The sequence below is a fragment of the Typopeltis vanoorti genome, chromosome 16 (genome assembly GCF_054136105.1).
Source record: "Typopeltis vanoorti isolate ZY-2024b chromosome 16, IOZ_Tvanoo_1.0, whole genome shotgun sequence".
Taxonomy (NCBI): domain Eukaryota; kingdom Metazoa; phylum Arthropoda; class Arachnida; order Uropygi; family Thelyphonidae; genus Typopeltis; species Typopeltis vanoorti.
In genome coordinates, this window is record NC_143564.1 from 21,144,974 (window position 1) to 21,161,073 (window position 16,100).

Consider the following 16,100-nt stretch of genomic DNA (forward strand, 5'->3'; position numbering starts at 1 on the left):
TAAGACTCTCAAAATTAAATGATTAACATCACAGATTAAAATGTGTTTAAAAAAAATATTAATCAAAAACATACTTGAATATTCTTGAAGGGGAAAAATATCACATTTAGTTACTTGAAGGATTTTTATTTTATTTTATACTGAACTTAATAATGGAGCTTAAACAGTGAATAATATATGCACGTAAACACAAGAAAGATATTTAATTAGCCAAATATTTCGGTCTGGAAATAGCAGACCATCTTCAGTAGCACTACAAGAACAGTTTTAAAAAAATACAAGGTGGAATACTAACAATAGATCATTTAAAAATAGAACAAGCTGCGTGATGTTATATCACTAAGTATTAAAGGGAATATTTTTAAGCAGAGACATGATTGAAATAAAGATATTAATTAATAATATTAAATAACATAAAATTAATATGAATTAATGAGTTATCCTGATTAGACTTTCCCAGATTTTTTGATACAGATATACAGTCATTCCGATTCAGGTTAGGACGATGGAGTAAGGCCTCTTACATTTTCTTTGAATAAGCGTTCAAATTTATAACAGGATCTATGTAAGAGAGCGAGTTTTTGACCAAAGGGTGTTGTGGTTAGTTTCAATCCCGTGCTGAGCCATTCCAGATTTTTCAGGTTTGTTGTGATGAATGGAGGATTGATGTTCATGGATTCTTTTTTCAAGAGAATGTCCAGTTTGTCCAAAATAGGAGAGATCACAGTTGTAGGGAATTTGATAAACTCCAGGAAGAGATATAGTTGAGCGTTTGTCTTTAGGAGAAGGAAGATAATTTGTTAATAGGTGAATACGTAGCTGTTAACTCATATTTCTTCAGAATTCTTGCGATAGGTTCTGAAATCCCAGAGATGTAAGGAATTGGAATTCGACGTATTGAATCTTGATTGTTTTGTGGAGTTTATCAAATTCCCTGTAACTGTGATCTCTCCTATTTTGGACAAACTGGATGTTCTCTTGAAAAAAGAATCCAAGAACATCAATCCTTCATTCATCACAACAAACCTGAAAATCTGGATTGGCTCAGCACAGGATTGAAACTAACCACAACATCCTTTGGTCAAAAACTAGCCTTTTACATAGATCCTGTTATAAATTTGAACATTTATTCAAAGAAAGTGTAGAGGTCTTACTCCATCGTCCTAACCTGAATCGGAATGACTGTATATTTATATCAAAAATCTGGGAAAGTCTAATCAGGATAACTCATTAATTCATATTAATTTTATGTGGCTGATGTTCTTTCTTTTTGCTTTATGATACGATGCAAATAGTCTGGTATTGAGATATTTCAATCATGGTAATGTTCAATTAAATGTAATTTCAAAGAACAAATAGTGGATCTGCTGGTATTGCATCTGGTGTAACAGTTTCATTTATAAACAACATTGTGACAGATTGCATGAGTGTAGTTTTATTTTTATTATTGGTGGTGAAGACGATTTTGTAATTGGAATGTTTGAAGATGCATTTGATGGCGTTATAAATGTATGGGAACTTTAAGGTTGTGCAGATGTTTCGAAGTAAAGGGTGCAATTTTGTGATGAAGGGAGAGTGTAGTCTGTGAGCTGTTGGAGATATTGCTGATGCTGGACAATATTTTTAAGTTGTGTTATTTGTTGGTTTAATGCAGTGGTTGATTTGTAAGGAATAATAAATTGTGTTAATATGACTGATTTATACACACACACACACACACACACACACACACATATATACACACACACACACAGCAAGGATGATAGGATGAGAAGTGCAGGCAATTTTGAATATATGCAGGTTTATAGTATAATTTTGTGTTTATGTGATGATCCTGCCTTGTTGGGATCAGATTTAAAAAAGTGATAATTTTTCTTTTGATCTTTACACATTGCTTATGGAGTCAGTTTTCCTTCCATATAGCTTAGCTCTTTTATATTACTATTAAAAAATTGTAGCTGCATGAAATTAATTTTCTGAAATCAAAACCATAGTCTTTAATTTATTTTATGAAAGTAGCAGTCATCTGATTATATGAAATAATTACTAGAAATAAAAAAAAAATTAAATGACTTAATAGCAGTGATATGTGATACTTTTTCATATGTGCAGAGATAGGAGAGAAGAATTAAAGGCATTGTCAGAAGATGAAAAGAGAGAAATATCTAGTAAAGAAGATTCCAGGTAAAATTTACTTGCTTTGGAAACAGAATGTATAAATACTCATATTATTTCAATAATTTAAATTTATGATGTATAAAATGATAAATGAAGGGTTTGAGAAGTGGAATAGTGCCATTTGTTTCTGTCGTATTCTCAATAAATGTGAAGACATAGAGGAATTCTGGAATCAGTACAAAAAGTGACCATCATGAAGAAAAATGAAAAGTGGTTCCTGTTGTAAACTTAAATAGCATAATTAGGAAATGAACTGCAGATCTACAGAAAATTTGGAGAAAACATTATTATGATAATGATCAGAGATAATCATTATTATCATTATATGACACCTTCATAGAGTCTAAGAGCTCATTGCAGGAAGGCTGTTTATGTTACACAACACACCATCCACACTGCACCATTTTCTAACCAATAATAGTATTTCTGTCTATTAAGTGCATATATTCTTTGGCCAATTAGCCTATACTGAGATGAAAACTAATTTTCTGGAAGCAAAAACAAACTCGCCTTCAGCTGAGAAAATCCATGTAAAGATTCTTCTCTTCATGATGGAAATCAAATCAGAATTCTGTTCATTATATAGGCTATTTATTTTATTTTATTTTATTTTATTTTTTAAAATGTATTATTCTCATACACAAAAGGGATCAAGGCCTGTAACAAATAAATGCTGTATGTGGGCAGGGATCAGGAGCAGAATAACCTGTTGATATTCTACTTAACCAGTTGGTGGATGGAATGAAAGAAGACTAGGAGTAGCAGGTTCAGTGAGTATGCATTCCAACAGTAAAGTGATGTTCAACAGCTGTTGCTCAAGTTCCTGTAGATTTGGCAGAAATGGAAGGCATAATGGACAGTGGCCCATGGAAATATCTGTAGAAGAGAGAATGCACTGTGGAAACTGATCTTCTGTGGGGAAGTGGTTGAAGAGAATCTGTAAGAGAGGTTTTATTAAACATCTGAGCCACTCTTTTCTGAACAGCATCAAGAAATTTTAGGGATTAGGTGTACCACTCTAAACATTAGAGCAGTATTCCAAGGTTGGCCAGATTTGAGATGTATACGAAGCAAGTAACTGGTCAGAACAGGAGTACTATGTTGAATCTATAGAAGTTATGTAATTATGCTAGGAATTATTTGCAGTAAGCCAGTCCAAGAAGAAAGATTTGGTCTTGATTGTTGAGCATTATCAAAAGTAAATAGAAGTTCTGAGGGATTTTTTTGTGAAGAAAACAAGCAAAACTGTGACTATATTTTGGAAGCATGGAAAGACATTGGGGGCACTTATTAAAGGTAATCTTGAAGCTTGAGACATTTGTGCACAAGGCTTGTCATATGAGTAGGTTGAGTGGAGAGTGATATCATCAGCAAAATTACGAATAGAGTTTGCAGCTGATTTATATAAATCAGGTAGAGGGATGGGTGAAATGATAAAGCCCTAAGGGACACCTGCATTAACAGGAAAATTTGAAGAGAGAACACCTTCCACCATTACATATAGAGATCAGTCTGAGAGAAAACTAGCAATCCAGTTACGAAGGAAGGAAAGATGGCCATCCATATGATGTTAATTTGTTGAGAAGCCCTCATTGCTGTTGTCCTATATAGACCCTATCATATACTTTGGAGATGGCAAGTGCAATGGCACTTGTTTCTCTGTCATGAGTCCAGAGGTGGATAATGTAGGCCAGATTTCCTGTGGATCTGGATTGACAAAATCTATACTGATAGTCATTAATTAGCTGACAGTTCTCTAGGTGTCAAAGAAGTTGACTGTTGATAACCTGCTCCATTACTTTAGACAGCACTGTGGTGAGAGTAAATAAGTCAATAGCTTGGTGATAGATGTTGATCACCCTTTTTTTTTTTTTAATGTGGTTCCCACTCATGAAAGGTTATTGGTAAACCTATAGTGCTAATATAGTGAAGGTTTTTTTTTTTTAATCAATTTTATATATGCTTAATTCTATGCTGTAGAGTTATTGCCAGCTGAATATAATATAATGTATAAATGCACACATGACTACTAGAAATATAGAAACAAATGCTACTTTAGATCCTGCTGTTCTCCAACAGGTTGTGATTTCAAATTCTACTAGCATTAATGTTTATGAATTCATTTAGATGGTATATGATTTTCATCATCCTGTAGGAGTTCACCACCTTGTTTATTGGAGGCCTAAATTGGATTGAATAAGTACCATTTTTGTCTCTACAGAAAGGGAATCAGATTTTGCATAATAGATCTATAATCTTTCACCAGTGATATTCACATAAATAAAAAAAAATTCCAATTTTAAAATGACTATTATTATTATCATCAGGCCTCTGTAGAGTCAAAAAATACTCAGCATGAGGTCTTTACTGTCAAATGCAGTGCTCACCTAGCCATGACTTAACTATTAGTTTACTGTTTTGAGCATTTCACTACAATTTTAAGTACCATTTTTGTCTCTACAGAAAGGGAATCAGATTTTGCATAATAGATCTATAATCTTTCACCAGTGATATTCACATAAATAAAAAAAAATTCCAATTTTAAAATGACTATTATTATTATCATCAGGCCTCTGTAGAGTCAAAAAATACTCAGCATGAGGTCTTTACTGTCAAATGCAGTGCTCACCTAGCCATGACTTAACTATTAGTTTACTGTTTTGAGCATTTCACTACAATCCAAGGCAGTTTATTCCACTTACCTAACACTCTCATGAACAACAACAAACCTGTTTTGCTTCCTTATGTGTTCGTCGAACATGTTGTTTATTATTTTAACGGTATAATAGAACACAGAAACTAAGTAAATAATTAATTTATTAACCTGATGCTGATATTTCGCTGGTGTTATAACCAGCATCTTCAGAGCACAAAAACACTGTTTGTCACAATACGCAAGACTAAAACAACATGGTGTACTTAAACAAAATTGTGTTTAAGTACACAATTTTAGTAAATAATTAATTTACTAAAATTAATTAAAATTAAAACTAAAATTAAACACCATGTTTTAGTCTCGCGTATTGTGACAAACAGTGTTTTTGTGCTCTGAAGATGTTATAACACCAGCGAAATATCAGCATCAAGTTAATAAATTAATTATTTACTTAGTTTTTCTGTGTTCTATTATACTGTTAAAATAATAAACAACATGTTTCGACGAACACATAAGTCTGTCCACACGTTTAAGGATTCTTCACGGAGACGATATTGTACGCAAGACACGACAATATGGTAAGTGGAAGTTGAAATTGGCACGGCAACTAAACAGGTTAGCCTTCTTAAAGAGGTGCTGAGACACCAAATTAATACTGAACTGTTTTAAAATCAAAAACAAGTTCCACTCGGCCAAAGCCCAACGCATCTATAAACGAGCGAGTGTAGCGCTTTTACGCGAACAGATTAACACCACTCGCCGGGAATTAGCAAAAGCAAATGCAACCATCAGCGCATTACGAGAATCACTGCATAATATTCTAAATACGGAACTTTGGCAGATCTTAGAGTCAAATTCGACAGAGTCAAAAACCGGCACCAAAATAAGTTTGAAAATCTCCAACAACGGAACACCATACAACGACCGCAATTACAACAAGACCTCGTCGTCGTGAATCTATCGTCACTCACCTTAAGCAAAGAAGCCACGACTGCTTTAAGTTGAGGACACAACTTTGCCATAACTCCCAAGCAAGTTCCAAAAGCCGAAATAATGGCGTCCATCGAACGAGGAATATACGACCTGCCTCCAACAGTAGCTAACAACATACGTTTAGATGTGGCCAACATCCTAATCAAGTCCAAGCCTCCCAAAAATAATATCCCACATAAGGAATTCATTGCTATAAAAGAGCTACACAACAACAGCCAGATTACCATAACAAAAGCAGACAAAGGAAATGCAACCGTGGTGATGGACACAACTGAATATGAAAACAAAATGCACACACTATTACAAGATCAGTCAACATACAAAATTATAGATCGCAATCCCACCAACACACAAAAGAATAAGGCACGAAAATTATTGAAAAAAAGTCACTTCCTGGCCCAAAGACATAGTTAACAAACTCAAACCCTTCCATGTTAAAACACTGAGGATCTATGGAGCACCAAAAATTCACAAACCAGGCACACCCCTACGCCCAATTGTGGACAGTATAAATAGTCCCACATACAAACTAGCTAGACATTTAGCGAAGCTACTAGCCACTCTCACTAACAATTCTCCCTCCTTTGTCAAAAATTCAGCACACCTAAAAAGCATCTTACAACACCTTACCCTAAAAAGCTCAGACTTAATAGTAAGCTTTGACATCACTTCACTATTCACAAATGTACCACTAATAGAAACCCTCAATCTACTGAAGTCACACTTCCCCCCTGATATATTTGAACTATTCAAATTCACAATACATGCAGGATATTTCACATGGAAAGGGAAAATATACAAACAAATTGATGGGACAGCCATGGGCTCCCCCCTTTCCCCCCCAGCCAACTTTTACATAGAACACCTGGAAAAACAAGCAATCAATACAGCCACTCTCAAACCAACACTTTGGCTACGCTATGTTGATGATGTGCTTGCTATTTGGCCACATGGCCCTGAGACATTGAAAACATTCTTAGCACATTTAAATAGCCAATATCCAAAAATCCACTTTACTATGGAACTGGAAGCCAACAACTGTCTGCCCTTCCTGGATACACTCATGATGGTTCCTTATCATTTTCAGTTTTTAGAAAACCCACACATACAGGCAGATACTTACACAAACAATCACACCATCATCCTTCTCAACAATATGGCATATTAAAAACGCTAACCCATAGAGCGAGAGCAATCTGTTCCAATGACAAGGCTCTTACTGCTGAACTGACTCACTTACGCCACACCTTCTTGGCCAACGGCTACAACCCACATAAAATAAACAAAATGCTAAACACTCCTAAGAAACCCCTCCCACCATCCACCACAGAGAACTACAACAAAACAGTCACCATCCCTTACATTAAAGGCACATCCGAAAAGATCTCAAGAATTCTCAATAAACATAAACTACGCACTACATTCAGACCATGTAGCAAATTAGCCACCCTCATCCGCTCACCCAAGGACAGCATTCCTCCTTTATCACATCCAGGAGTCTACCAAGTACCCTGCTCATGCAGTCAAGCCTACTACGGTCAAACAGGAAGAACTGTGAACATCCGCATCAGCGAACATAAAAGATACGTCCGGAATTATCATTATGGGAAGTCGGGCCTAGCAGACCATGCTCTGGACACCCCTGCACACAGGATCAACTGGAAAAACACAAAAGTACTACACAGAAACCCGTATAAATTAGAGAGATTGTTCTTAGAGGCGACAGAAGCCCTAAAACACACTCCAAATCTCAACAAATATGGCTGTATTAACTTGCCGAAGATCTGGGAGACAGTCATATTAAGAAAAAACTAGCACTTTTCTAGGACTCTAGTAATATATGATAGCCTTTTTTTTTTTTTTTTCAGATAGAGGGCGCCAAAATCAAGACTCTCGTCTTTGTGTTGCTGCTACAATTTTGTTTAAATACACCATGTTGTTTTAGTCTCACGTATTGTGACAAACAGTGTTTTTGTGCTCTGAAGATGCTGGTTATAACACCAGCGAAATATCAGCATCAAGTTAATAAATTAATTATTTACTTAGTTTCTGTGTTCTATTATACCGTTAAAATAATAAACAACTGTTTTGCTTCCACTTTGCGAAAAATTTCTTCTGCATTAATTTAGTACATAAACCTGACTAACTTATGTCTCAATTATATCAGTTCCTCTTATCTATCAAGTTTAAAGGGGATTTGATCAATATTTGCTAATATGCAGCATTCAAGATACTTAACACCAAATTAGTCATTCTTCTGGATCTTTTCCAAAACCTGAAAAACCATGACCAAATTTATGCAAGGTAATCAAAATACAGCTTCATGTCTCACATCACCTGCAATCTCATACCAATCTTTCCTCCTAAATCAGTAACATAATTAAATAATAATGATAATAATTGTGTAATAATGTGCTATATTGTGTCTGTGGAAGTTTTTTTTTCATTATGTAGTTCTAATTGTCTTTAATTACGCTAATTGTTGCTAAATATAGTACATCACTAGATCAATGATGTGTATCCACAAGGGGTGTTCAGAATATTTATGATAGGACTACATGAAAAAGTTACACCATTACTAACTTCTGAACAATTTTCCTCCTAATCAATCTGTTATCTGTCAAAACTCCAACATTATCAGATCTTATATTTCTATCTTTTAAGGTACTTTTTACTGTATCAATTCATCTACATCTTGGTCTTCCTCTGCGTCTTTTTCCTTCCAACCTGGTAAAGAACACTTGTTTTGCTAATCTTTCCTCTCCCATTCTGTTAAGTGACCATATCACCTGAGATTAGCTCTACTAATGCATTCCTGAATGCTAACAATGGCAAGTTTTTTCCTAATATCCTCATTTTAAATGTGATACTGCCATTGATGCATCTGTTCACTCATCTTTCTCAGGACTCTCATATCTGCAGTCTCTAGTCTTTGGTCAAGTGTTTTATTTCTAACCCAGCTCTGAGATCCATAAGTTAAAATTGGTATAATACTGTCTTGTATAAAGCTAATTTAGTGTTTTGACTAATTTCTTTCTTATTTTCCATATAAATTTATTCAACTGACTTCTTACTACACCACCTTTACTAATTCTGTTGTCTATTTCCATATTCAATTTGCCATCTTCACTAAAAATCATGCCTAAATAGCTGAAATGTTTTGCTTGTTCTATAGGTTCACCATTCAGGATGCAGTTGACATTTTCAATGTTTCTGCCTATTTTCATTGTCTTTGTTTTTTATTAATGACATTTAAAACAGGCAGATTAATATAAACATGTATTAATAAATGTTATTAATTTAATAATTAATGTATATAGTATAAAATATATAATAATTAAAATAATTAATAAATATAAATGTAGATAAGTATAGTATATAGGTTATAAAAGTCTCTGTACTGTATTTAATGATACAATAAAACTACTTGATCTGCAGTATCGTGTGTGTTGGGGTTGGGATGTTTTTCACTATATATATATATAAATATATATATGTATGGATGGATATTTTCATTCCATTGTTAGGAAAGAATAGACATAGTAAGTAAAAATTCATCTATTTCTGATGCAGATGTGTTGGAGGTTATCAGCCCAATCCTCTTCTGCATGTTATATGAAGAGGATTGGGCTGATAACCTCCAACACAATACTAGCATCTCATTATTAGGGCCATCTTGGTGTACCCGAATGGTTAGCATATCTACACTCCAGCCAAGAGGCTGCAGTTCGAACCCCATCAAAGGCATGGATGTTTGTGATTGTCTTACTAACCATTTACAATATATACTGCTGTAACCTGTGTCCTGGTGCAGCATGACCTTTGATGTCTTTGCACCATAAAAATCAAATTATTATTTGGTTTAATAGAATGAATATAACACAGATAAACAATTAAGTATAAGTTTAATGGATCCTATATTTCATCTCAGTCACAAAGACATCATCAGGGATGCAGTTCGAAAATTGTAAAAGCATATACACAAAAATACTTATTGTTTTCAGTGTTAGATTGAAAGCTTAAGATCTTATGAGAGTCACCTCTATAGCTGCTGTCGGCTAGTCCTAGTTGTTGAATTAGGTTAGGGAGGAACTTATTGGATAATCTCCTTCCTGTAGTTATTTACTGAGCTACCAGTGTATATAAATGCTATTTGTTATTGGTTCATGGACAATTCATCACGCGAAAATTGATCGCAAGGGAAATTCATTGAGAGGAAAAATCATCGCAGGTGAAAATTCATTGCAGGAAAAATTATCACAGAAAAAATTCGCCGAAAGCGTTATTCGCTAGAAAATTGAAGTCAGTTTAGTTTAATACATGTTATGTAAAGGTGTGTGATATTTGATAATAAATTGCATCTGAGAGATATCACAAAGTCCACTGTCAGTATAGTATTAAGTATAGATTGGTTTAGATTTTTTTTTTTTTGTTTCTTTTTTTTTTCAATAATTTCTAGATTGTATCTGAAAATAAATAAACCATCATGTATTATATTTGTAGTTTTTTTTTTTTAAAGTTTTATTGCATTTCAGCACATACTAGTAATGAATGTATCTCTCGGATACATGCGACCTAAGCTGCAATTTTTTCAATCATGACTTCCGCAGGGTTAAAGAAGGTATCAATGTACTTATCCATAGTTGAAATACCATACTTACTCGAATATAACTTGCCCTCATGTATAACTCGCACCACGCCTGATTTTACTTTTCGAAAAAAGAAATTAAGAAGTTTCGCATATACCTCGCACATGAAAAAAAGCTTAAACATGTGCACTTTGGGGCGATAGTAACTGCTCTTGTGATAATCAACATACCCTCCCCAATAGCCACTATATTGTAGAGGCAAGAAAAACAATTACTTTTATTATGTCAGTGAATAAGGTATGAGCAGTCTGTGTAATATATTTCTCAACAAATAGTGTAATTAGAGACAACTTGGATAAAAACGACACTAATGAATGAATCACATGTCCCCTCATACAGCAACTATGTTGTATGGACTCAAGCAAAACCATATGGCAAACACAATATCTAACTAAAAACTATTGTTATTAATTAGATGTGTGCGAGTTCGCAAAGCAGCAATGAAATTCAACCGAACGTGTTAAAATTTGTAAACGTGTTATGGCAGTTTCACATATGGAATTCAGTTGAAGAGAGTTAGCATTTCAACTCAACTGTGCAGCTTGCTTTTATCTTTCGATCGCGCGATGTTTTGTTAATACTGCACCAATCATATACACTTCTTAATAACCTGTCATTGCTGTCTGTTTCACATTAGGCCTAATTACCGTAAATGGAGAAAAGTCACAAAACAGAAAAATGTTCTGGATCCGGTGCATAAAAAAGTTCTGGGACCAGGACCCAGAGAGCCCTGGCTGAATTTAACCACCTGGTTCCCAGAGTATAAAAGCTGCTGTTTCACTACTATGTTGGAGCTGCTACTGTGAATATATTCCTGCTTAGATATTTGAAAGTTCTACACTGGAAATTTCAAATTAAACAGTTTTACGTCACATGTTCTCAGCAGTCTGATCCCCAACATTTTTTTCTTTTGGTAAGTGCTTAAAAGTATGAAGTTCAAGAACCAATTTATGAATTAATTACAATTATTGCACGATGCCTCTGGAATTTATTTTAAGCGAGAAGAGTAAGCGTAAATTGAGTGATAATGGTCATTTATTTATGAAAGTATTTTTTTGGAAATGTGATCGGTTTCAAAAAATACATTACCATGTGCATATTCATACAGCTGGCGACAACATTATCAAATGAATTAACCAACATAATCATGCTGGTAACATGGCATGGGTTGAAGCAGCGAAGCTACTTAATGAGATTAAAGATCGAGCCTGTACAACTAATGATGGGATTCATCGGATTATCACGGAAGCATACACAAAAATATCTCCTGCTGTCATTGGCCAAATGCCGAGCAATACCTCTGTAAAGAAGTCTATTCGAAGAACCCAAAATCAAGCAGGACAGGTATCACCAAATTCAAATTCATTAAGTAAGTTGATTATTCTGCCTATATTTAAAATCAGCTATGGAAATGAAGAGTTCCTTTTGCATGACAGCAATGATGGCCGCAACAGATTGCTGATATTTTCTACTAAACGAAATCTAGTTATTTTCGCAATCAACAACATGATATGCAGATGGCACTTTTAGAACTACTCCACCTCTTTTTGAGCAGCTGTACACAATTCATGGCATTATGAGCGATAATGTGATTCCTGCTGATTCCAAATTTGCAATAAAAATTGCCATGATATCGGTAATTGCTTTTGTGCCATCTACAAATTTTGTACGTGCTTTTGAAGTGTTATGTGAAAATAATGACTATCCTGCTGAAGCTCAGTCTGTTCTGCACTATTTAGAAGACACCTGGATTGGCAAACCTGATCATCAATCACTTAGTCATCCACCTCGCTTTCCACATGCCGTATGGAATTGTTACCATGCTGCTCTGGAAGGGTTACCAAAGACAACTCATGCGAAGGGTGGCATCATGCATTCAGCTAACTAATGGGTGCTTCTCATCCGACAATATGGAAGTTTCTTAAAACTTTGAAGGATGAGCAACATTTCAATGAGGGGAAAATAGAGCAATATATAGCTGGCACCCAGCCTCCTCCTGGTAAGAAACGCTATTGAGATACTGCAAAAAGACTTCAGCTCATCGTTAGTGATTATGAAAATCGTGAAACTCTTGATTATTAAGAGGAGTTGCCCATAATTTTTTTATTTTGGAAACTTTGTGGCTGTGCATTCACCTTTTTTGTTTCATTTTTTTTTTTTTTCCATACTGCTCAATTTTGAATAGTATGAAATAAAAAGTGTTCCTTTTCATGATCATCAAAACAGTCCTTTTCAGGACTACAAATATTGATAGAGAGATGCCTGATTCTACTGATTCCAGTTCCTCTTAAAGATAAATTTTTAAGTTGTTTTAATAACAACAGAATAATAATTGCTCCTTCGAAGTGGCTAATAGTACAATTTTGAAGGAATTAAATAAAAAAAGAACATCACGACATTCATGCCTTCTAAGTGCACAACACTTGTTTTAACGTGTTTTAGCTGATAACAAACAGTTCAAATAATTTTAATTTTCACTAATAGATTTCATGTTATCTTTTCATGTATAACATCATTTACAGTGTTCTTTTACCCCCTAAAAATAAGTCTCGATTATTACAACTGCTGATTGTGTCATAAATGTGACAACAATCGGCAGTTAGTTGGATATGACTATTCTCCCTAAATATTCTTAAATATGGTGCTCTTTCTCCCTCACCATCCTATCCCAATTTTTATTCCATCTACAGAGCCTGTAGTAAGAAAGAATATGAATAACTTGATACTTACATTTTTTTTTAAATATTTTTTTTTCCACGTATATCCATGATGAATTTTTGTGCGATTAATTTTCCCCATGATTAAATTTCCAGCGATGAATAGTTTCCATGATGAATTGTCGGCAGTCAGTTTCTCTCCGATGAATTGTTGCCGATGAACTGTCCAGATAATTTTATTATTAGTTAGTTTTTATATTTGGCAAATAAATCTCTCTATCTTCTAAATTTTTTATTTTTTTTAATCATGCCCATCATAAATGCAAAAATCCATGTCTGGAGATTATGGGATTCCATGTAATTCACTCCACCCCTGCAACTTATTGAACACATGTATAATACTGCAACTGTAATTCTGCAAAATCTGGATTTGCATATCATGCATCCACAACAGATCACATCATGATCTGTTGTGGATGCATGATACTGCTGTGATACTGCTATGCCTTATCTTGACTGTAGGTGTTAAGAATCTTATGGTTTTCCTCTTACTCTTTATAATAGGATTGCTAGTTTTCTTTGTGGATAAGTCATTGCATGTCTTGGTGGATTGCTTCTTCTCATCAGGTTTCTTTATTAATACTGGAGTATCCCACGATTCTGTACTCTCACCCATGTTGTTCCTCCTATATAACAATGCCCTTCTCTCTCTGACCTCAAATCTTATCAATAGGTTTACTGATGATAGTACTCTCTCTCTCTTTCTCTCCTTCATTCAACAAACTGTATAGTACTCAGTTGATTAATGCTTCAAGATCTTCCATAACCAATGTCTTGAAACACTAATCTCTTATCTCTTCACTTTCTCTCTTATTTTTCATAATGTGCTGATCTCTATTCAAGATCAGTTTTCTCTTCCTCGGTTGACTTTCATATCTAGCTTATCTTGGCATAAACATACCATGTTCCTCAGCCTCCAAAAAACTTGGTATTATTTTTTGTTCAAAATGCTGCTTCTTTCCTGCTCAACTTCTTACAATTTATAAATCTCAAATCTGCCTGACCTTGAATATTATTCTCACATTTTGGATGGGACTCCGAAATCTTCCTCAAATCTTAAAACTTCAAGAACTTTCAAGTTCTTGATTGTGTATGAAAGAATGTAATCTACCTAATAAGTGATCCTCTCTGACAGACTTCTTCCTCTCACTTTCTCTACTCTGTTTTTCATGGATATTGTTTTACTGAACTGCCCATTACTTTCATGTACTAGTGTGTTAACATTGATTAACACACCATTTAATTTTAAACTTGTCAAACTGACTTCTTTTTTTATTCCATCTACCTTTGTTTTTTTGGAACATAAGTCTCTCCATACTGTTTTTCTCATTGCATACAAATCCCAATTTTCAAGAAACTTGTTAATAGCTTCCTTCTTTCTCTTTGACTGCTTGGGTAGACAAAGTATTATGTTGTAGGTTTATGACTTTGCGTATGAAGTTACTATAAGAAAATAAAAAAATTCTCTACCTTACAAATCTGCTTGCAAGCATACTGGATGTTATAAACTGTTGATGAGAATTAACAAGATGCATGAAAGTTAAAAACTATAACTGATGTCATGTATTAGTGTTACTTCCAAGCCTCCATGGAGTCAAAAGACTCATCATGGCAGGTCACATACTCACAGACCACAATAACTATCATACCTTGCTTTAAACACATTCAGTGCTGGAGTACTTATACATCCACAACACGTCATCAATTGTGTCACTGCCATGCGTTATCTTGACTGTAAGTCTTAAGAAAACCATCTTATGGTTTTCAAGTTCATCACCTGCCAGGCAAAAATATTTTTTTCACCTCTTTGCTCATGTGAACCTTATACAGTCTCCAGGAACGATCTCTAATTCTTACATCACCCATCATACATCCTATGCAGTGATTCCCCTGTATTTATTTGATAGGTTTACCAGCTTATACATCTCAATATTCCCCCCCCCCCTCCTCCTGTCTGCCAAGCTTTGAAAACCACATTCCCTCAAAGTTCTCATACTCAGTATTACAGGGTCCTGAGACAGTCTTTGCTATTTGCCTCTGTTCTCACCAATGTTTCCCTATAACTGATAGTCAAGTGGCCAGATTTCGGCATAAAAATCCAAATGAGACCTAATTAGCACCTTATAGAGTGGAACTATCATCTCTTTATCCTTACATGTCAGCATTCACTGCATTATACGAGGATGTGCTGAAAAGTTGTGATAATCACAATGAAGAAACTGAGATAGGAGCATGTAACTTGCACATTATTCTACATATTTATTCACCATGAAGTGTTATACACTTGTTACAACACTGCTGCATCATTTGCAATCCTCTGAGAAAAAAAGTCTTTACCTAGTTGCACAAACCAGTCCTCAGCTGCAGATATGATTTCATCATCTGTATTAAATTTTGTTCCTTTCAAGTGTCTTTAAATTTGGAAATAGTTGGATGGAGCCAGGTCTGGTGAATAGGGTGGGTGAGGCAGACATTGAAGAATAGTCTGTTGGGTTTCATGAGCAAAAGCGTATTGCTTTTGCAACATGCCTGTGCTCAATTTCTCACAGTGTTTTTCCTTCGTTACTTCCTTCAGAGCTGTTGAATAAACTGTTGCTGTAACAGTTTCACCTTTTTTGAGGTACTTGTAAGGATTACAGTATCCATATCCCAAAAAACAATGGCAAGAGCCTTCCCTGCTGATTTTTGGGTTCAGAACTTCTTTGGCCATGGAGGACCTTTGTGTCTCCAATTCAGTGGCTGTTGTTTGGTCTCTGGGTCATAGTCTTGAAGCTATGTTTCATCAACAGTCACAATACAAGCCAAAAAATTTGCACCTGATTTTTCAAAATTACCCAAAATCCCTTGAGATAACAACATACTTTCTCTGTTTTGGTCAGCATTCAAACACTTTTGGGACCCACTTCG

The 16,100-nt window shown here is 34.8% G+C and overlaps 1 protein-coding gene across 1 annotated transcript in view; it reads left to right on the forward strand.

Annotated features, from left to right (window-relative positions):
• Usp47 (ubiquitin specific protease 47) overlaps positions 1 to 16,100 on the forward strand; it is a 572,957-nt gene that overhangs the window by 545,017 nt on the left and 11,840 nt on the right. The window contains exon 34 of the mRNA XM_090406134.1: positions 2,113 to 2,184. Within this exon, the coding sequence (XP_090262260.1) occupies positions 2,113 to 2,184 (72 nt within the window). The remainder of the gene's footprint in view (positions 1 to 2,112; positions 2,185 to 16,100) is intronic.